Source organism: Salvelinus sp. IW2-2015, linkage group LG8 (genome assembly GCF_002910315.2).
Source record: "Salvelinus sp. IW2-2015 linkage group LG8, ASM291031v2, whole genome shotgun sequence".
NCBI lineage: Eukaryota > Metazoa > Chordata > Actinopteri > Salmoniformes > Salmonidae > Salvelinus > Salvelinus sp. IW2-2015.
Window position 1 is genome coordinate 3,395,793 of NC_036848.1, and position 23,328 is coordinate 3,419,120.

Genomic DNA, 23,328 nt, shown 5'->3' on the forward strand with positions numbered 1-23,328 from the left:
ACATGGGAGGAATAATGGACGAAAAGGACCCTGGCGCAAACTGGAGAGTATCGCTGCTTCGTGGAAGAGTGAGGCAGTCACTGCCCAGGAGCGGTGGTTTAAGAGGGCAGCTAGGAGACGTGAGTGAAGCCGGAGAATCAAGCTCGAAACCGGAATTATGAGGGACGCGTCTTGCACGGAAGCCCGAAAAGCCCGTGAGTAACTCCCAAAAATTTCTTGGGGGGGCTAGAAGGGAGAGTGGCGAAGTCAGGTAGGAGACCTGCGCCCACTCCCTGTACTTACCGTGGAGAGCGAGAGTACGGGCAGAACCCGTTACGCAGTAGAGCGCACGGTGTCTCCTGTACGTGTGCATAGCCCAGTGCGGGTTATTCCACCTCCCGCACTGGCAGGGCTAGATTGAGTATTGAGCCGGATGTCATGAACCGCCCTACATATCTGGCCACCAGTACGCTCCTCGGGCCGCGATACATGCACCTGCCTTACGCATGGTTTCCCCGGTTCGCACATAGCCCGGTGCGGGTTATTCCACCTCCCCGCACTGGGCGGCGACCGGGAGCATCAACCAGGTAAGGTTGGCAGGCTCAATGCTCAAGAGAGCCAGTACGCCTGCACGGTCCGGTATTCCGGCGCCACCTCCCCGCCCCAGCTAGTACCTACAGTGCCTACACTACGCACTAGCTACCAGTGCATTCCAGAGCCCTGTTCCTCCTCCACGCACTCTCCCATTAGGCGTGTATCCAGTTCGGTGCCTCCAGTTCCGGCCCCACGCACTAAGCCACCTGTGCGTCTCCTAAGTCCTGTACACACTGTCACTTCTCCCCGTACTAGTCCTGAGGTGCGTGCCCTCAGCCCGGTGCCACCAGTGCCGGTACCACGCACCAGGTATAGAGTACGCTTTGAGATCAGTGTGCCCTGTCCTGCTCCCCGCACTAGTATGAAGGTGCGTGTCCTAGCCGGTGCCTCCAGTTCCGGCACCACGCACCAGGTCTACAGTGCGCCTTATCCGGCCAGAGCCATCCGTCTCCCAGCGCTATCTGAGCCATCCGTCTCCCCAGCGCCATCTGAGCATCCGTCTCCCCAGCCATCTGAGCCATCCGTCTCCCAGCGCCGTCTGAGCCGCCCGTCTGCAATGAGCCTGCAAACCCCGTCTGCCATGAGCCTGCAAAGCCGCCCGTCTGCCATGAGCCTACAGAGCCGTCCGCCAGACAGGAGCCGCTAGAGCCGCCCGCCAGACAGGCCGCTAGAGCCGTCCGTCAGACAGGGTCTGCCAGACCGGCCAACCAGACAGGATCTGCCAGAGCCGCCAGCCAGACAGGATCTGCCAGAGCCCCAGCAGACAGGATCTGCCAAGCCGCCAGCCAGACAGATCGCCAGAGCGCCAGCGAGCCATGAGCAGCCAAGCGTCCAGCGACATAAGCCAGGAGCCGTCAGGAGACCATGAGCAGCCAGAGCCTGCAGAGAGCCATGAGCAGCCAGAGCCTGTCGAGCCAGCCATGAGCGTCCAGACGCGTCAGCCTGCCATAGCGTCCGAGCCGTCAGCCGCCATGAGCGTCCAGACCGTCAGCCTGCCATGAGCGTCCAGAGCCGTCAGCCTGCCATAGCGTCCAGAGCCGTCAGCCTGCCATGAGCGTCCAAGCCGCATCAGCCATGAGCTGTCCCTCAGCCAGAAGCGGCTAGTAATTCAGAACTGCCCCTCAGTCCAGAGCTGTCTCTCTGTCGCGAGCTGCCTTCAGTCCGGAGTTGCCCTCTATCTGAGCTACCTCTTTATCTGACACCTCTCTCTCCTAAGCTATCCCTCGTCCTGAGCTATCCCTATGTCCTGAGCTACCTGTGTCCCAGAGCTGTCCTTGATTCTGTGTTGCCCCTAAATTTAGGTGGGGTTATGGAGCGGGTCATTGTGGGAGGCTAGAAGCGGGGGATTGTTATGGTGGTGGGAACACGCCCGGAGCCTAAGCCACCCACGTGTCAGATGCCCACCCAGACCCTCCCTGACTTTTGTATGCGTTCGGAGAGCGCATCTGAGGGGGGTTATGTCACGTTCCTGACCTTTTCTGTTTAGTTTTGTGTGTTATGTCAGGACGTGAGTTTGGTGGGCATTCTATGTATCTGTTCTATGTTGGTTTAGGGTTGCCTGTATGCTCTTAATTAGAGGGCAGGTGTTTTGCTCCTCTGATTAAGAGTCATATTTAGGTAGGCTGTTCACAGTGTTTGTTTGTGGGTGGTTGTCTCCTGTGTCAGTGTTTGTCGCACCATACGGACTGTTACGGTTGTTTCATTTCATGTAGGCTATTTTCCCTGTTCTGCGTTCTCTGTTTATTATGTCGTCGTTCAGGTCTGTCTACTTTCGTGTTTGTATTTGTATCATTTGAAGTATAGTTGCTTTCGTGTTTTCCGTCTGTCTTTAATAAAATTCATTATGTCTTCACAATCCGCTGCATTTTGGTTCAATCCCTGCTCCTCTCATCTGAATCCGAAAGAGGAGGAGGACCACCGGTTACACTCAAAATGTCAACAGGCATGCCTTCTCTTGGGCTTTGATGATAGTTGATTAGTTGAATCATATGTGTTAGTGATTGGCTGGAATAAAATCCTGCACATCATATGGTTCCCCAGGACTGAAGATCACTGGATTGTATAAAATCAGGTGAGAATGATTTGTATGAGCCATTAGACAGGATCTAAAGATCCAATAGCTCTGTGGGATTCTGTCTGTCCATCAGCCTACATCATGTAATCTCTCCATCTTTCTCTCTCGCTTCTCATCTACTTCTCCTCCTTCATGTGCTTGTCACATTCTCTCTTTCCTTTCCTCACCTTGTCCACACTCAGTCCTGGTCCAGTGCCTCCATTCGCCTGCCTGTGTACTGTGCTCAATGTGCTGCTCTCTCTCTCTCTTTCTCTCCCAAATCTTCCTCGTCCCTCTGTCCTATCCCACGCTCTCCTAATCCATCTACAGTAGCCTACACACACCGATCTCTGGATGTGACAAACCAACTGTCTGGGCTCCTGTACCATCCATAGGCCTAGTGCCTATATACTGTGTTCATTTCACTATAGGCCAGCCCTACACACATGCTCTCCTCCTCTCTTGGCTCACTCCTCTCAAATAAAATGTTGTCTCTCACTGTGATGCTTTAACGTGTCTCTCTCTGACACATTATATTCTCACCGTGGCATTGTGGTAGATGATGTGTGTATGGTGTGCAGAGTCCGACTGTGTTTAGTTCACTATTGCAGCTGAGCAATATAGTCCAGCTGTGTTCCAAGACACACACACACACACACACACACAGGCATGCACACAAACATGCACAATGTATGTGCACGCGTGGCGCACATGTGCGCGCAAACGCACCCTACACGGAAAACCCGTGTTTTCCCGCCCGAGTGTCTATCGGCCCGCGTCCCCTTTTTCTTCCACACCAGAAACCCGCGACAATCTCCCAGTTGAAGAAAAAGGCATGGTCGCATGTGACTTTGTGCACAAGTGCACACACTGCCAGGGTTGTTGTGACCCCAATAAACATGACAATCTGTGCGGAAACGGTGTAACAAGGATCGCTGAACCTCCATCACCTCGTCTGATGCCGCCCACGCATAAAAGCCGCTGTTCATAAACACATTAAATATTCCATAATCCAATGATGCAATAACAGCATTATATACTGCCTTGATGAAGGCAATAGGCTACAATATGCTGATACGCAACTAAACATTCCCAAACTCCATTTTGTCTCATTTGGCTGTCAGTGAGACAGAATAAGAACCTGGGGACGCTTATAAATATAGGATAGGGAAGGAAGTGAGTCCTTAAACACACAATTTGTGCAGGTGCACATAATTTCTTTAGGCATAATTTGGCATGAGGGAGCACTGAGAAAAGTAAATAAAGCGACATATGACCATATTACTTTTCAAACTCACAAAAATAAGAACACAACCATAGCTGCAGGATGGATGACATTATGAGCTCCCATATTAAAGCCATATGGAACCTAATCGAGTCTCTTCTACCTCGCAAGTTGCATCCTAACAACCTCTCAAACGAATAAATTGCCTGGCGATGTGAGTGAAATTTGGCTGTCTAAAAATACATCTAGATATCGACAATGTAGGCCAAGTTATAGAGCTCTCGCAGCAGTCAATGTCATGGCTATGAACACTCGGATAAGACCAACGTATTGGACCTCAACATAACGTGTTCAGGGTCGCCTATGGCAAGTCCCAAAACATATTATATTCACATCGTTACTTCCACGTTTCCATGCATTAACTTGTAACACCTACCAATTTAATTAACATCTAATAGCCTACATACATCCCTTTGCTCCCTAAATGAAGAAAAACACACAATGTAAACAATTATAATTTTACCTTTGAGTCTTCCTTTAGCTGTCATCGTCAAACTGCCAGAAATGTTTCATTGGAAAGAGACGCTAATCTCTCTCTCTCTCGCTCTCGGGTATTCTGACTGACTGAACAGTACATGTACCCACCACCAGGTGCGGCTCATGCAGCATCACCATGTCACTCAGTGCGCGCCGAGAGACATCCCCATAATACAAAATAAGGGGGTATTTCCATACAGTGCACAGGTCACATCATCCTCTCGGGATTCAGAGCCAAAAACATATTTTAGTTTCTGTCAATCATCAATCACTGGCATCAATAACTCGACAGTGTTGCATTTTCATCAGTGACTCACCATCCAATAGCCTAAAGTGTTGTTGTTGTTTTATTGAGGGGAAATAACAAGGGGACGCACACATGCAATCACATATCGACATTAGTGCAGCCAAGTTTGCAGCCAATGCAAAGCCAATGCCCAAAAACAATAACGCATAGGCCTAAGCATCATTATATAATTGTGCGTACTTTTAACCGGCCGATCGTCGGAGTTCATGCTCGCACCGCTGTCGGACATCCTCGGGGGCTTCTGTCAGGGGCCAACCAAATGTATCTGGTCCTCGGGCAGACGTCGAGAATGTTTGCAGTTGCGGGGTGCGTTTGCTGCAGTAGCATCCCTCCGTGTCTCCGTAATCTTTCAAACAGGGCTGCTGGGGAGGTCTGCGGCGGTTCTCTGAGGGAGTAATGAGCGGATACCTGTCTTCTGGGGCATGCCGGGGTGTGTGGCTGGATGAAGGTGTGGAGAGGTGTGAAGAGGCCTGGAGGGGACTAGGCGGTCTCTTCGCAGGACTCCCTCAGTACTCTCCGTGGTGTGGCGACACCCCGGAATGGCGAAAGGAGGAACTCCCACGCACACATTCATACAGGGACTGCCTCATACCGCCATCCGGTGGAGGTTCTAATGCGGGTCTTCCCCCTTTCCGCATATCAACCAGCCCCCTGATATGCTGTTATTACTGTTGTGCGTGTGTCTGTGTGTGTTCATAACAATAATAATGGTTTATTTATTTTATTATAGGTGATCTGGCCCTATGGGGGATCTGCCTCAAAGCTTAGTTAAGAGCATTCGTTATTGTGGAAGCATTACTCATCTATCTGTAAAGGGTATCAGGTTTAGGGAACGCAACTTATAGGCCTAACAATACATATCATAGCCTGTCCTCTGCAGTGGCCTTTTGTGTGAGAATACACAATAGTACAGGTCATTGCAAACAGGCCTTTGTATATAACAACATTTTGTTTATTTTTTATAAGAAAAAGTTATGTTCCGTCATAAATAGCAGTAGCTTCTCAGTAGTCTAGGCTACACAAAGTGCACTACACTTGTCCTCTATACCAAGAGGTCTGAACATTTATGGCACAGGGGGTAGTGCCTGCCTGGTAGTGCACACCCTCTTTTTAAAAACTTAAAACCTGGTTTATGGTAATGGTGTGTAGAGACATCAACTGAAGCACAATAAATTACATCGTACCCCTGCTTGGCTTCAGCCGTTAGCCATGGTATATTGGCCATATACCACAAACCCCCGAGGTGCCTTATTGCTATTCTAAACTGGTTACCAAGGTAATTAGAACAGTACAAATCATTTTTATCAGACCGTATACAACGGCTATGACAAAACATGTATTTGTACTGCTCTAATGTTGGTAACCTGTTTATAATAACAATAAGGCACCTCAGGGGTTTGTGGTATATGATCAATATACCACGGCCAAGGGCTGCATCCAGGCACTCTGCATTGCGTCGAGTATAAGAACATCCCTTTGCCTTGGTATATTGGCCATATACAGTACCACACCCCCTCGTGCCTTATTGCTTAAATATATCACGGCTTCCAGCCAATCAGCATTCAGGGCTCAAACCACCCAGTTTATAACGGCATATAATGCATATGAGTATAGAGCATGGACATGAATAAGAGGACCATTATCTGTTATTACTTTATTCTTTAGCCATATTATCTTATTTCCATTATTAGTATTATTAGGCTGCTTTCCACATAGGTCAAGATATATAATGTTCATGTGAAAAACGAATTAACGATATGTCAAAACAGACACAAAACAGTGCATTAGTAAAGAGCTAAATGCTAAATATTTGACCTCCTATTTATACTCTGTAAAATTGTATTTGGGGTGAAGTAGAGTTCTCACTGCTCAATTTATTCTGTACAGTGGCACTACATTCTCGCGATAAGAACCTCGAATAGTCCTTATATCCCTCCGCGCTTATTATTTAACTGTCCCGTATAAATGTCGTGTAATAACCCATATACATCATCATAAATCATATTTTGTAAACGATTTCCTGATTGTAGTGTGTCCAACCCCTTTCTATTGCAACTAATTTGCTGTTAGATGTTTTAAACCATTTGCTAGGCTCTCTCATGAGCTCGCAACAGTGCAAAATATATGCCTGAAAGCCATTTTGGCTCGAATCATTCATGCGAACTATTCATATTCTGTCGCTTGTCGAGAGCCGAAATGACGTCAATTGCACCATCTATGTTGTCGGCGCGCAATCTATGGTGCTGAAACATCAGTGATGGATGCGCATGTAGGCGGAAGGGTTCCTACAAACAGCGCAGAGTGAGTGGTTTGGTAGCGGCTGCAGCAGCAGGAGGAAGGACGGTGGTTCTACCCCTAGTGTCTTTCAGTTTAGGCAGAAAATTATATCGGTGTGCCCATTTTGATAGTAATCGGTGATTTGAGTATTAGACAAAGGGATTATTTGAGATATATTTCGAAGAATTTCCTTCCGGACAGAGACCGGAACCGCCATTTTAATCGAGTATACGTTTTCGGTGACGGCAGCACTAGCACAATACAATGGCTCTTAAAAGAATTCACAAGGTAAGAAGGAAGTCAACGGCAAGGCCCAATGTTTCGCAGTTACAATAAATAAGTGATATTTGAATTTTGTCTGGTATATGTGTCACCTGAGTCATGTCGGTATTAAATGTTTTGCCTTTAAAAGCTTGTTACCCACGGAGGTACGGCTAATGCTGGGCTGACGGCGTTAACCAATGCGCCTCTTTCGGTGTTCCATCCACATTTTGGGCCCTCCACCTTTTACTACCAGTTTGCCAATTAACGTTAGCTATCCAACGTTAACTTGGCTAGTAATTGTGTTATCTTTATCCAGAGATCCAGAGATCAGTGCATTTACATATTTAGAATCCAAAATAACTGGTTTACATAATAGTCGTTAGCCAGCTAACGGCTTCTGTAGTTTGCTAACTAGCACTGCTAATGCAGTCGGCTACGTTAGTTAGCTTGCTAGTTAGTAACTAGGCAGCTAAATATATTTAATATTTGTCCCACAAATTCAGTAATCACTTAGCTAGCTACCTATAATTATGTGATAACTTGCTAGGTTATGGCTGGGAATATTTTGTCCTAACTAGCTAAAACCGTTTTCTAGCCTTCCACTCTGCTGTAATTTGACACATTAGTGTCAAACTGGGCCCCGAGTAGCGGTATCTAACTGTCCAGATAAGATGAGGTGTATTTTATTTATTTTTTCCCCCCTCATGTCAGCTAACTACATAATGGAACTRGCTAGCTAACCAGTAAGTTGGATGTTAGCTAGATATATCACCAGAGGGGCCTTTAAAAAAAWWWWTTTTTTACATGTTAATCTCTAAACTCATAGTGATCAACCAGAATGCGTGGCAGTTGGCTAACATTTGGGCATTGTTAACCAGCTAAAGATACGGATTAATTACTTTTGGTAGTCCAAAAGATGGCTAGCCAAGTAGGTACCAGGCAATCCCAGTAGTAGCTTCCATGACGTTGACTTAACTCATATCATGGTTATGATCTTAGGTTGTCATGTGTGTTTTTTGGGAAATATTTATATTGTTATCTAACTTTTTTAGTTAATTTTCGATTACTAAAGCTCAGTAGAATGAAACTGTGATCAGGCAGTTAAATCTAACAGTGTTTGACTGTTTTTAGGTGAACTCTTGTTACTTATTTTGTATCTGTTCTAAACTCTGGTGTCACATTACTAGTGAATACATGATTTGTCTGTGTTAGGCAGGTAGCCTAGTGGTTAAGAGCATTGGGCCAGTAACCGAAAGGTCAATGGTTCGAATCCCTGAGCTGAATAGGTTGAAGAATCTGTTGATAAAGGCATTTAACCCTAATTGCTTCTGTAAGTTGCTCTGGAGCCTCTGCTAAGTGTTATAAATGTAATTGTAAGGTATTGGATTGATTAATAGAATGTGATTGACATGATGAACTTTTGGCTGCCCCTTTGCAGACAAGTGCATTCAACTAGTATTGCTAACCGCTTGTATTCTCGTCTCTCAGGAGTTGAATGACTTGGCACGGGACCCACCAGCCCAGTGTTCTGCAGGACCAGTAGGAGATGACAGTAAGTAGCTCGTCATCAGGCAACCCAACAATACATGTCAGTTATCGCTTTTGTTCTGACATCCTGTTCAACATTTTAGGCTTCCTGCTCTCCACATGATTTGTGTAAAAAAAAGTAGGCTAGATGCAGATAATCCATAATTATTCTGAATGTGGTGAGTCTTGTGCAGTCTGGTTTATCAGTAAAATCTCTCAACCAACCAGAACCACAGAGTATATGGACTGCTTATCTCAAAATGATTACCTTAATGCCACATGTTTGTTCTAGAATCTACAGGCTCAGTGAAATGCCTTCCCTTTAAATCAGTTTCACTTTTGGTATTGGGTCTGGTACCAGGAAGTTTGTGCTGACTTACCAATGGTTCTATGGTTACATTAAGGTAGGTGAGGTAAGATGTCCATCATAGCCAGGAGCAGCATGTCACTGTAACTGCCTTACCATACCTGGACACCATTGATACTAGATTATGTTAATTGATTGGACGGATTGCACATTTTTACTTGTGTCTTACAAATTACAACAACAAAAAAGCAATTTTTACAATGAGATTTATTTAGCTTATTGTGTGGAATGAACACCCAGTTTGTGAACATGACCACTGCAACAACCCCTTCTATCAAGCATATATGAGAGCATCACTGAACATACTTCTCAAGTCACTCTTTTAGTCAAATCATTGTCTAAGATGCATAGTAATTACTGTCAGACTGCTTGTTGATTATAAGAAGATATAAAGTTCAAAGCCATTAACAAACTGAGTGGTTCACTCAGACAAGTGTCAAATGCCATCTGATATCTGTCAAATTGCTGCTAAATGATATGTCTTATCAGGGAACACAGTGATGAAACAAACTGGCTTATTGTCTCGAGAGAAAGAAATGATTCCACTTTTTTTTTTTATCTGCCTGCTTGAGAATCACTAGCTCTCAGGAACTCTCCGACAACCATCTGATCTGGTATATTCTGCCCTGTGCCCTCTGTGATGTGCTCAGCTCGAAAAGTTGACGAATTTTAGCTTTGTCACCCATCTCCACAACTTCTTTTGGGCTTATATAACATCCCAGATAGGCTAGAGTACAGCAACCTGGGTCTTTCCAAGAGAATGGTTGTCTGATTGTTCTAAACTTGGATGTTCTCTTATTCCTTATAGATTTTCTCACATGTCTGCATTTTAGCTCAGGGTGGTAATGGTACCTTTGTTTAAAATGTTGTAATGTTCTAGTTAGTTCTTTTAGTTGAGAGCTTTGCGTTCATTCTTATCTTTAGATGGCATTCGGCCACTCCCCTGAGTTTTTAGGATGGATTACGTCAGCAATATAACATTTGCTTGAATTCAAATTTCCATTTGCTTAACTTCTGCACTGACATCATTCATGATATTACGTCAATCCATTTTTTTATACTGCTGGAATTGTATTATAAATCTTCTAGAATGAGTATCCAGCCCCATCCTGGGCTTTGCCTCAGCCTGACTTCATAGCATTCCTACTACCTCTCCCTACTCTGACTGACTACATCTGGTGGTTTCACTTCTCTGTTTTTCAGTGTTTCACTGGCAAGCCACAATAATGGGACCTGTAAGTACTGACGACATTCACGCTACCAGAAATATTAGCTTATATAATGTTGTATAGGACAGTGTTTCTCGCCATGATTAAATTATACTAAAGACCCGTTCAACTCTGCTAAGATTGACTTGATACTAATAGTGCTGAATATTCTGCTCTCTCTAACAGAACGACAGTCCTTATCAGGGTGGGGTATTCTTCCTGACCATTCACTTTCCCACAGACTACCCCTTCAAACCGCCAAAGGTGAGACAGAACTGTGTGTACACACACTGAAGTGACAGATGACATCCACTTATCGTAGTTTCTCATACACACCAGCACACACAATCATTTGTTTCTGCATCTTTTCTCTGATGGCTGTAACTGTGTGATTTCATGATGCTCCTTTTCTGTACCTGTCATCCATTTAGTTCTTTCTTCCTCCTCTTAACTCAACCATGTCCGTTCTGTTTGTTTCTCTGTGTGTGCAGGTTGCGTTTACCACAAGAATCTACCACCCAAATATCAACAGCAACGGCAGCATCTGTCTCGACATCCTGCGATCACAGTGGTCTCCCGCCCTAACCATCTCCAAAGGTACACGGAGGAAGGGGGGAAAAACAAAAAGTTGTTTTTATGTTACTAAGACTGTAAAATATGAATATGTCCTCTTTGCTGTTTGTTTTGGAACCTGTGTCTGGTGGGGTATCTGAGTGACTGACTGAACTTCCTGTTTGTCTGTATTGTCACAGTAACTGCCTAACTCATTTAGGTTCAGCTCTCCTTACCTCTGTCTTAAGCCGAACCATTAACATCGAACCTTCCCTTAGTTCTTCTCTCAATCTGCTCTCTGCTGTGCGACCCAAACCCGGACGACCCCTTAGTACCGGAGATCGCCCGCATCTACAAGACGGACAGGGAAAAGTGAGTAACTAACTAAATATCTTGCTTCAGATGGTGTACTATAGGATGTCATACAAGCTCTTGAGTCAGTGGTTAAACAGGATGATCTTGTTAGATCTTTTAGATAATCCTCTGGGTATATATGTCTGTATGCTGCAACTGTTGAATATGTTTGCTTATATATATATATATATATACACTGAACAAAAATATAAACACAACAATTGCAAAGATTTTTACTGAGTTAGTTCATATAAGAAAATCAGTCAATCAAAATATATTAATTAGGCTCTACTATATGGATTTCACATGACTGGGTATATAGTTAGCATCTGGTCACAGATACCTTCAAAAAAAAAGGTAGGGGCGTGGATCAGAACCAGTCGGTATCTGGCGTGCCCACCATTTGCCTCATGCAGCGCGACACTTCTCCTTTGCATAGAGTTGTTTGTGGAATGTTGTACCACTCCTCTTAAATGGGTGTGCGAAGTTGCTGGATATTGGCGGGAACTGGGACACGTTGTTATACATGGCGATCCAGAGCATCCCAAACATGCTCAATGGGTGACATGACTGAGTAGGCAGGCTATGGAAGAACTGGGAAATGTTCCGCTTCTAGGAATTGTGTACAGATCCTTGGACATGGGGTTGTGCATTGTCATGCTGAAACATCAGGTGATGGCGGCGAATGAATGGCACGACAAAGGGCCTCAGGATCTCGTCAAGGTATCTCTTTGCATTCAAATTGCCATCGATAAAATGCAATTGTGTTCGTTGTCTGTAGTTTATGCCTGCAGTCAGCATGCCAATTGTAAGCTCCCTCAGTTTGAGACATCTGTGGCATTGTGTGACACAACTGCATATTTTAGTGGCCTTTTGTTGTCCCCAGCACAAGGTGCACTTGTGTAAGGATCATGTTGTTTAATCAGCTTTTTGATATGCCACACCTGTCAGGTGGATGGATTAACTTGGCAAAGGAGAAATGCTCACTAACAAGGACATAAACAAATTTGTGCACAACATTTTAGAGAACTAAATATTTTGTTCTTATGAAACATTTCTGGGATCTTTTATTTCAGCTCATGAAAATTGGGACCAACACTTTACATGTTGCGTTTATATTTTTGTTCAGTGTGTTAATCTGGACACTTACTCTATTCATGAACCAGAAATTCACACTCTCTCTTTGCTTCCAGGTACAACAGAATAGCTCGGGAATGGACACAAAAGTATGCAATGTAGTGTTGGAGTAGAATCATGGCGAAACCACCTGTACAACTAAGGTTAGGGGAGCTTTGAAAGTAAAGAGAAGTTAAAACGGATCTTGTTGGTTTCCATTGGAGTGCTTTCTTTGAGCCACGCCTCCCCTTAACCAGAGCACCTCCCTCTTTCCTGCCCTTTGCCCCCTCCCTTTACGACCAATTCTCCACCCCACTTAACCTGGCAGCCATGGTGTACATATTCTCAAACTGCAATCATGCCCCTTGCGCTCCCCTCCTTATTCCTGGTCATATCTCTGATGCAGGCTGGGCTACTCTCCCCCCTGATGTTTCCATAGGGCCCTGCCTGCGCCCTCACTCCAAATGTTCTTGACTCTAAAAGCATTCCATATCATCTGTATGACTAGGGGACTGTTCTTTTTTTTTTTTTGGTGGGGAGGGGGGGTCTAAAATGGAAGGATTTTTACACTCTATACCTTGTTTTGTCTCCTGATATCCCAGCTATATAGACATGATTTCAGGAAAGCTTTTCACATGTTGAGTTGAGGGCACTCATGTATTTTGTATAAAATCTACAAAGAAATTGTTTTAAAATCATAGCAGGCTATAAAATGGAAAACTGCATGTCCTTCTGATCTTCTCTCAAATTATATGAAAGGACTTTAATTGATCCACTGTCCCCCACCAWTGCCMTAAACCAAGATTSTTTCTSTGCACRCCCCCCCCCCCCCCYCMMMCCCCCTTTCGCCAAGACCAACACCTTCATTACATTCACAAACTGGAGGTTTTGGACCAGGTATTTAAAGAAAGTTTTCTTAGTTTATCCTGTGTTTTATTATTTCCCTATAACTCTTAGGTTGTATTTTTGCTATTGTTGAAATTGGAGGAGAACAACATCTTCAGGCTGTGGGGGCTGGCTTGGGCTCTGGGTGTGAGGACAAAAATGCTCCTCACACAAACAAACTGTATATTGAATTACCTGAGAGGCTCTTTGAGCTTTGTGTGTTGATTAAACTGTGTAATAAAAACCATGACTCAAGCGTCCACTTGAGTTTCAAACATCACTGGCTGGAGAGATGGATGGAAGACAACATGTTGTTAAGCTACTGGTTTTGCCTCTGTTTTCCCCAATCAAGTTAAAAAGGGGAAAAAAGCAGATTTTAAGGCTTCCTCTAAAATGTAAATAACCTAAAACTTGGCTCTGGGGAATTGCACTTAAATGCCATAAAACGTTACTTTACCACTGGCCTTACAAATATCTGCCTGTCAATACATCGAATCACATCTTAAATAAAAGTTTGATCATTTTTATGATTACCCAGTTTTTCAGGTCAAATTCTACTTATTTAGTAGCTTACTGTTTTTATCCCAAAACATCTCATTTATGTCCGATTGACAACCTACAGTTAGTTACCTTGTAACCATTTTTGATGATTGGATTAATCGATCTTCGCACCAGTGACGTCGCTCAGTCTGTACTGGTCCTGTCTGTCAGAAAAGACAGTGTTCAGATGTATTCTGACTGACCATGGTGCGCGAGATCAGAACATCTCACCGGCCAACGGACAGGATGCAAACCCCCCAGGTTTACCATTACCTCAACTTCCATCGTTGCAAATGTCAAACCCAGTAGTATTTGAAACTCATGGATTCCAGATATCTAAAGGTAAAGCAATTTATTTTATAATTCTCCAAGTTAATGTCTGAATAAGTGAACGTTAGGAAACCCATGTGAACAATTGATCAATTCAAAACACTCGCCACACCTTCACGCACTGTAAGCACAACTGAAGTTATGTAGCCTAGATATAAGGAAATTGTAATTGTTAATACATTCACTAGTCCACTGCACCCAATTACACCTGAAAGCAACCTGTTGAGAGGAGCCAAAAATAAATTTGCCAGGACAGTGGACACTTACCAATCAATTTAACCAGGTTGTATCCTCAAGTAGGACAACCTTACCACCAGTCAACTCGGGCTTGTGTGGCCATTGTGTTCCACAGTATTTGTTCTGCAAATCCTTGACCAGCCCGATTGTTTTCATATCCTTAAGAGCGCGCCATGTGATTGCGCTTGGCACGGGAGTGGGCGCGCGAAACCCCCTGGCCTTTAATCCCGTTACAGTTAGTCGCTGATTCATATAGTCCAAGGTGTGGCCGTTTTTTTTAGCTACTTATCGTTGCCCTGATCTCAGAGCGGAGCCCCGATCTCAGATTTCATAGAGCAGGTTATGTGGGGCAACGGGCCAGGCAGTGGAGGATTTATATTCCATTTGCCATGGTAATGTACCATAGTAGGCTACTATAGACCTGCCTATCTTTACACATCTTAAAATAAGAGGCGTTTAGTCTAGACACATKTCTTGTGTTGTGATACACTAATAGCCTGCGTACGCATATCTTCATGGATTAAAAACCGCACAGAGAATAGGCCTTTTAGACAGGACCAGTTGTATAGGTCTAGAAGGGTTCCATAATAGTATTTCAGAAAGCGGAACTTGACTAATTTGTGTTGTTTCTAAACCTTTATTACAAGGTTACAGATGAAGGCCTGGTCTTATGTCAAGTATGACTTGTCTATTCCACTGTTCAAAGTAAAGCATATAGGAATATATATGTTTTAATGTCCAACAGATATATTTTCTACTGAATATGACTGACTTGATGGTGATGTATTTTGTCCTGTATATTGTGAATAAACGTTGTCAAAGCGGTCAGACTTGAGTGTTGACCGTCATTCGTTTCCTGAAGCCCTAGAAGGCCGACATTATGTGGTGCTGATTTTATGTCTCGCTGCAAAGCAGCTTATGTGCTCGGATGTATGCCATTTTACCCACTTATACAATGCAATATTTTCTCTAGCCGCTGGGAGCTGCTCTCGCTCCACTAGCAGGCGTGAGGATTACGCAGCCCCCTCTCCATTTTACTGTTGCCCAGGCCACACTACGCGCACACACACTCAGGCTCACACCACAACTGGATGTGTGCCAAACAGGACTCTCACAAGAGGTGGAGTGGACTTTCCGGTGCGCCTCTAAATTGGCCCATCTCCCCTGATGGCGACTACCCTGTTTGATACAGTCCGGCTTCCAACACCATGACATTGCAAGGAACATACACAACATACAATCACTCACCTGCCAGTCTGATGAATTTACATTCATAACAAAAAGTGATTCCTCAAACAGCCTTTTCCAATTTCTTAACAGTGATCTATTTCAATCAATAGTTATTGTAGGCATAAGAAAACATCTGTCATCAATTTAATTTAAAAAAGAATGACCACTTTGGCGTTATCTGTCTATCTCTATGCTTTTGTAACATTTTATATGACGACACAGAAATGAAATGAACACAGGAATTCGCTGTTCGGACATTGTGGTCATGGGGTCATTTTCTGCGTCTCACGACCATGACTCCAGTTCGCTTTTTGTGTGACGCCCCCCAAATCTATGAAGAGTGTTTGCGTGTTCCGCTCAGCGAGTGGCGGGGACGAGGAGGTGGGAATGCGAGACGGTAAAGGCGAAGGACCTATGCAGCCACCGAACTGGACAACTGGTTTACGGCTCCGTTTTCTCGGTTGATCACTGTAGATAAAGATTGGATGTGTCTAATAGTTGACAATTTCTTAGGATTTTTTTTCTGTCTCCCTTTATTTATTCCAATATTCGTGGAAGACACCACGAACAAACCACTGGACAGTGGGGCTCTGGTCAGCTCGCATCGCATTGGTAGGTGCACGAATTACGAAAGGCTGTGATAATATCATATATTGAAGAGAGATATGACCTATTCATACTTTTGCAATATTATCAATTGTAAGAATTACATCACCCGAACACACACGTTATCGTTTAGTGAGGAAATATAGCGTATTTTATTTATCCACTGCGACCGTGTCGTGCACGCGCGTACCCTGGACTGTCACTGTGTCTAGACAAAAGGTATTTTCTTATCCTTTTCGAACTCGATGCCATTTAGAGGTAGAGATTGTATTTTCTCAAGCATGGCTCACATCACAACTACTGTAGTCAAATCGAAATGCGCGCTCCAAATTTGACTGGCGCATATGCGCAATAGGCTATTTGTTTGTGGTATTCCATTATTGCATAGATTTGTCCCCCTTGGAACTCAGGTGCAACAACACCCCGGTCTATCTTAACTCTAATGTAGAAAGCGTCACGTTATTCAAGGCATATCGTTTTATAAGCCTCAGATGTAGCCTATATTTTGGACACATTTTACAAGCTTTCTCAAACATAGGCTAGTAGGCTATTATTCCCTTAATTACGCTTAGGCCTATGTCTTAGGATGTCATCATTGTCTTTCATACACTGAAAATAAAACCAACCATCCACCAATGCCTCTCTAATAACATCTACCTCTTTTCTCCACCTCTCTCCCCTTTCTTTGTCTCCTCTGTCTCCTTCCCCCTCTCCTCCATCTCCCTCTGCTCAGCTCCACATGGTATAAAGGTATCAGAGAGGATCATGGGAATATAACAGCTGTCAGTGTGTTGTGATTGGCTAACTGACAGCTGGACTGTTGTCACTGTTCTTACCTTGGCATTACCCCACCACCTCCCCACCCCCCACCCAGTATGGCAGATACCCTGGACATCTCTGGCCCTTCCTCTCCGGAACAGCAGAGAGCCAATAGGATCCTCAGTGAGCCGCTAAGACGAAGCCTGAAGCGCTCTCATCCCTGCTCCCTCTCAGAGTATCTCAACAACACCAACAGAATAGCCCACCACCATAGTAGCTCCAGTAGTACGGATATCAGGGGCTTCCTCCACCCCACCGCAGCCCAGCACAGGCCCAACCAGCCCAGGCAGCCCAAGCCTCACCGGGCCCCCTCCTCCAACATAGACCTCTGGGACTCCCCCAGTGGGCTTCACCTGGCTCATGCTGCAGAGCTGCTGATGAGGGCTGGGGCCTTGACACTGACCCCCACACCCAAAGACCAGGGCCCTCTGGGCGGGCTGGGGGCTGGGGATGCTGGAGGGGATGGGGAGGAGGTGGAAGGTGGGTCCAGGGTTGAAGGGGACAACATGGGTTGTGTGACAGACTTCCTGCCACTGCTAGGCTGCTCCTGGTTCTCCTTGAACCCAGGCCTGTTTGCTCTGACAGCAGGAGGAGGGGGATTCCTGACTGGTGGTGGAGGGTCAATGGGAATGGCTGGCGTTGGGGAGGGTGTGGAGGGGTTGCGAGGTGAGAGCTCGTCCCCTGGCGGCGGGGGGGGAGCTGGGAGAAGGAAGAGGAAGCGATGCGGGGAGTGTGTGCCGTGTCGACGGATGGGGAACTGTGAAGAGTGCAGTGCCTGCCGCAACCGCAAGACCGGACACCAGATCTGCAAGTACAGGAAGTGTGAGCAGCTGAAGAAGAAGGCAGCCACTGGGTTAGAGGTGAGAGGAAGTGGAGAAACACACACCTAAATACACACTATTAGAATGGGCATTCTGACTTTATTTGAGGTTTGACAACTGCTGTCCAAAATAATATACACTGAGTGCTATTTCCATGACATAGACTGACCAGGTGAATCCAGGGGATAAACCCTTATTGATTTCACCTGTTAAATCCACTTTAATCAATGTATATGAAGGGCAGGAGACAGGTTAAAGAAGGATTTTTAAGCCATGAGACAATTGAGACATGGTTTTGTGTGTGTGAATGGCAAGACAAAATATTTAAGTGCCTTTGAACGGAGTATGGTAGTAAGTTCCAGGCTCAACAATGCTGAGTTTTTCACGCTCAACAGTTTCCTGTGTGTATCAAGAATGGTCCACCATCCAAAGGACATCCAGCCAACTTGACACAACTGTGGGAAGCATTGGAGTCAACATGGTCCAGCATCGCTGTGGAACGGTTTCAACACCTTGTAGAGTCCATGCCCTGATGAATTGAGGCTGTTCTGAGGGCAAATGGGGGTGCAACTCAATATTAGGAAGGTGTTCTTAATGTTTGTACACTTAGTGTATACCTCTTTAATAATACTATGTTAATTTGTTACTGTCAATGGTCTTGAGGTGTAATAGTCTGTATACATGTGTTTGTGTTTTGAGTGGACCACCTCCTTCTGACCTTTCTCCTCTACTTTCATAGAAGATGGTGTTTCCGTCAGGAGCAGCGTTTCCATGGCTACAATAGGATTCCACCTATCTCTCCCAAAGAACTGCCAGTCAAATTAAATTGACTCCACCCATTTGGAATGTGATCATGGACACTCTGGACGTACAAACGTACAAAGTCAATTCAGGTGGCCTTGTTGGATTGGCTTGGAGAGTACAGTATCTTCGACAATCAAAAACATGAAGATGAAAACTCAATGAAGAAAAGAGAAGTCATACCAATGGATTTACATATTGTTGAGCCCAAAATGAACCACCTCATTAACCACAGAGTATTGTTTATTCATTGAAAATGTAATTCCTTTTTATACTCCATTTTGGAACATTTTGTCATCGAAGCTTCTGACCTGGACGTTTCCATATAAGTCAAACCAAGAAGGACAGACGTGGTCATAATATGATGTTTATGTTTGTTTTTCTATTCATGTCACAGTTAATAAAATGATGAGTAGTAGATGTACTTAAGTCCTGATTAGTGTCTAGTTCTTACACCTCTACGGTCTGCCTTCTGAATAAAGACAAGGAAACTGCCTGTCTATGTGTGTGTTGGGATGAGTGTTTCTGTGTGTATTTCAGGGGCTGACTCTACTCTATTTCCCGTGGGGTTTTATGTAGTGTGTCTTGGGGGAGGCATGCATGATGGCCTGACAGAGTGGAGAGCCTTATCACTACATTACACACACACACACAACCAAAACTTACACCAACAAAATATATGAAAATCTGACTCCCCACACACTCAATGCATTCACACACATCCTCATTACCATTCACACACTGATTCAATTTTTTAAATTCTATTCCTGATCATGCAGTATGCAGACACACTCATTCTCTCTCACACAGTAATATTGTGATTGCAGAGAGTACGGCTCACACAGACAGGGGGTTCGGAGGTTGCCGTGACGATAGTTGATGAGATAGGACTTTCTTCCTCCACCGCTCACTCAGGGGGACGGGTGGATGGCGTAACCATGGAAATGGCAGGGTGAGGTGTCACGCTATAATTGGGCCATTGCTTGCACTTCCTGTGTGCCTTCAGTCAGAGAGCCTGTGCGTGTGTGTATGTGTGTCCGCTTATTCGCGTGTCTTACAGATGTACTGCCAACTCAGGCAAAAAATCAGGTAGCACGCTATTACTATTCCCACTGAATAAAAAACATGTCCTATTGTGCATCGCTTACTCTCGCGGACAAAGGGATTTTATATTCCTGAATCTCCAGATTCCCCTTGTGCCTTTCCAGTAATTTGGAGATTAATCCCCCTTCCCCCGGAAATCTGTGTCACCCGCTGGCCGCGAGGTCTGGAGCCTCCCCAAACGCCTGCAGAGTCTAGCTCTGCTGCCCTGCAAGATGGCAGGAGGGGAGGAGAGGGGGAGGGGAGAGGGAGAGGGAGGGGAGACAGGAGATAGAGAGACAGCAGGAGATGAAGATAGTAGGGGAAGAGTGAAGGGGCAAATACAAAAAGAGAAAGGGAAGTGGTTGGACAGATACCTAGAGAAATGGAGAGGTAGAGAGATGGAGGGATAAAGATGGATGCATTGTTGAAAATACAGACTGACCCTGGCTCTGAGTCTGTCCTCTCAAACCACARTTGGACCTAGCTATGTTAGTCGCTGCAGCCAGCTGTTGCATGGCTCAGTAATGTTACACTGGTTGGATTCTACTACAGCAGCTCTAGCAGGGCGTCATAGAAGAAGAGGCCATTGTTCCTGAATCCTAAAGACACACTTTCATCTGTCCTGGTGGTACATGAGACATGCTTTATTGAGTTGGTAGAGATATAGTTGTGCTGAATGTGTTCATATAGCCAGCCTGTTTCTGTCGCCACCATGCCGCCACTCGCTAATCAAGTTACCACTAGCCCCTTTTGATCCTTTGTTAACCAGCTGCTGGGAACTCCACTAGTTAACCAGAGCATGGAGCCCTCCTCTCCCTGTTTTGTTAGGGGCTTCAGAAAAACAAGTGTAACCCATCTCAGATTATCTATGTAGTTTGTAATGCATTCCACCCACATGTGTGACCTTGTATGTGTGTGTGTGTGTGTGTGTGTGGGGGGGGGGGGGGGGGGTGTTTTGAGATCTAGGTGTAATCCTATCCCAGAGCAGGATGAAAGGCAGGTCTGGCTGTCCTTGACCTCTCTGGTCACCATGATTACCACTCACTATAAAGCAACAGAGGATTCCCTCTACCCTTTTTCACCTCTCTCCCTCTTTCACCTCTCTCCCCTTTTCACCTCTCCCCCTTTCACCTCTATCCCCTTTCACCTCTATCCCCTTTCACCTCTCTCCCCTTATCACTCTCTCCTCTTTCACACTCTCCCTCTTTCACCTCTCTCCCCTTTTCACCTCTCTCCCTTTCACCTCTATCCCCTTTCACATCTATCCCCTTTCACCTCTCTCCCATTATCACCTCTCTCCCCTTTTCACCCTCTCTCCCGCTTTTTCACCCCTTTCCTTCTCTCTTTACCTCTCTCCCTCTTTTACTCTCTCTCCCTCTTTACCTCTCTCCCCTCTTTCACTTCTCTCTCCCCTTTCACCTCTCTCCCCTTTCACCTCTCTCCCTCACCTTCTCACGCTCTCTCCCTCTTTCACCTCTCTCCCTCTTTCACCTCTTTCACCTCTCTCCCCTTTTGACCTCTCTCCCCTTTTTACCTCTCACCCTCTTTCACCTCTCTCCCTCTTTCACCTCTCTCCCTCTTTTACCTCTCTCCCTCTGTATTAATCCTCTCTCTCTATCTTAAACACCCTCACACATTTCTTCCACATTTTTATTCAGCTGAATTAGAAGACAACAGGTCAAATACATATGTGTATTGCACAAGCATGTTTCACACACAATATTGAAATAACCTCCTCAAACAAATGTAGTTAGAGCGCAAATATACAAAACAGAATATGACCAGAAAATCTACGAGGTTAGACCGTTAGATAACGACAACAACTAACAAAGCAAAAGATCAGGCAACTAAAAACACGACAGGATGGTTTGACCTATAGCCCAAACATACCACGACCCTTATTACAGCTGAGGTTTTTACTTTTTACATAATTCATGATAAGAAACGTGAAGCTAAATCTTTTCCTCCACCCCATGTACAAATCAGATACCAACCTCTTGTACATATGTAGAAATAGCTCTTGTGTTAACCATGTCCAAACCTCTTGTGTATTTAGCTTTAAGGAGAGGTAGAACTGTATGACTACCATGCAGTCTCCAGGAACCTTCAAAGGGAGCCGTTTCACCAGAATACCAGCGCCAAGCATTCCTCCCACTCAGCCGTGCATGTCCACCTTTAACTCGRCTAAGTTTGGAGCTTCGATTTCTCCGCACCGTTCCTCAGGTGAGTGTCTGTCCGTAGGTCACTTGTACCTGGTATTCAAATGAGCCCGTCAAGTGGGCAGTACCTCTTCTGTGTGGTTGGTTGACTGGAGGTGACCCTGGTGTTTCCTGAGGGAAGGTTTGGCTGCTAGCTACAGGTGAGAGGGTTTGGTGGCCACAGGGGGCATGGCGGTGGGAGAGGACGTGGCAAATGCTCTCCTGAGCTGGGCCACCCGACCACCAAATGCTGGGCTCTCCTCTTCATGACTGACCACCACTAGAGAGATAGAGAGGGAAAGGATTGTAAAAATATATGTTAAGTCAATGAGCTTGAATCGAGTGTAGAGTATGTCATACAAACGCTCTTATGCACACAAAAAAAAACATTCTCTCTCTATCTCTCTTTCTCTCTCACCTCTTCTGCTCTGTGGGAGGGCCTTTTCTGTGACTGACAGCTGGGGTTGGAGACAGAGGCTGATGTTGCTGCAGTGGGGTCTGTAGCAGAGGCCCCAGTCCTTTAGGTCATCTGTGCTGTAGCCTGACACACTGTCGATGCTGTCCTCCCTGGTGTCCTTTGGGTCGACCTCAGCCCTACCTGTGTCCTGGTCCTCCTCAGAGTCCTTAGACCCGTCTGAGTCTTCCTGGAAATAGAAGAAGAATGGTGAGCTACATCCTGTATGGTAGAGCTGATATCTTTCTCTTTCCCTCTCTTTCTGTGTCTCATGCAAACGCACACACGCCCACACACACATCGCCGCACACACACACACACACACACACCACACACACACACACACACACACACACACACACACACACACACACACACACACACACACACACACACACACACACACACACACACACACACACACACACACACACACACACACACACACACACACAACTTACGCTTAGTTGCATCAGTATGGCTGATTGTGAGCTGGTTTGGTGGTTCTCTCTGTCTGTCAGTAGAGACACAGTATGGATATCAACCACTAGGTTGTTCATTTCTGTACTCTGTAGTCTGGTGTTGGTACGAAGGGTCTGGAGGAGTTTGGAGGATCTAAATTCATCCACCTCTCCGATCACGCTCACGCTCACATCCCCATCATGACCCAACAGCCAGCGCACGCTCTTACTGTGACCTGAGGAGACAAAGAAACACACAGCAACACATTGAATACCACACTGTGTAATTAGCACAGATAATACAATAGAAGGTAACTCTTCAAACCTATCACCATTTTAGATCCATTGTCAGAGTTCATCATGGAGTCTGGTTGTCGTACTGGTTCCAGCCCAGCAGATGGTGCTGTTGTCTTATCAGTGAACAAACACGTTACTACGACTGTATAGGATCTACACAAACACTGCCTTAGGGTGTTTTCAATATAGTCCTCTATGCTCTCTTC

General features: G+C 45.3%; 2 protein-coding genes and 1 pseudogene across 2 annotated transcripts; 2 read left to right on the forward strand and 1 right to left on the reverse strand.

Annotated features, from left to right (window-relative positions):
- LOC111967244 (protein phosphatase 3 catalytic subunit alpha-like) overlaps positions 1-5,252 on the reverse strand; it is a 47,272-nt pseudogene extending 42,020 nt beyond the window's left edge.
- A 1,668-nt stretch (positions 5,253-6,920) lies between these two features.
- On the forward strand, positions 6,921-12,563 carry LOC111967246 (ubiquitin-conjugating enzyme E2 D2). Its single transcript, XM_023992129.2, has 7 exons — positions 6,921-7,260; positions 8,725-8,788; positions 10,334-10,365; positions 10,525-10,602; positions 10,830-10,935; positions 11,169-11,262; positions 12,438-12,563. The coding sequence occupies exons 1-7, from the start codon at positions 7,237-7,239 to the stop codon at positions 12,481-12,483; spliced, it is 444 nt and encodes a 147-aa protein (XP_023847897.1). The 5' UTR covers positions 6,921-7,236; the 3' UTR covers positions 12,484-12,563.
- Positions 12,564-16,969: 4,406 nt separating this feature from the next.
- LOC111967245 (CXXC-type zinc finger protein 5-like) lies at positions 16,970-19,131 on the forward strand. The gene is made up of 2 exons (XM_023992128.2): positions 16,970-17,867; positions 18,568-19,131. The coding sequence occupies exons 1-2, from the start codon at positions 17,064-17,066 to the stop codon at positions 18,610-18,612; spliced, it is 849 nt and encodes a 282-aa protein (XP_023847896.1). The 5' UTR covers positions 16,970-17,063; the 3' UTR covers positions 18,613-19,131.
- The last annotated feature ends 4,197 nt before the right edge of the window (positions 19,132-23,328 follow it).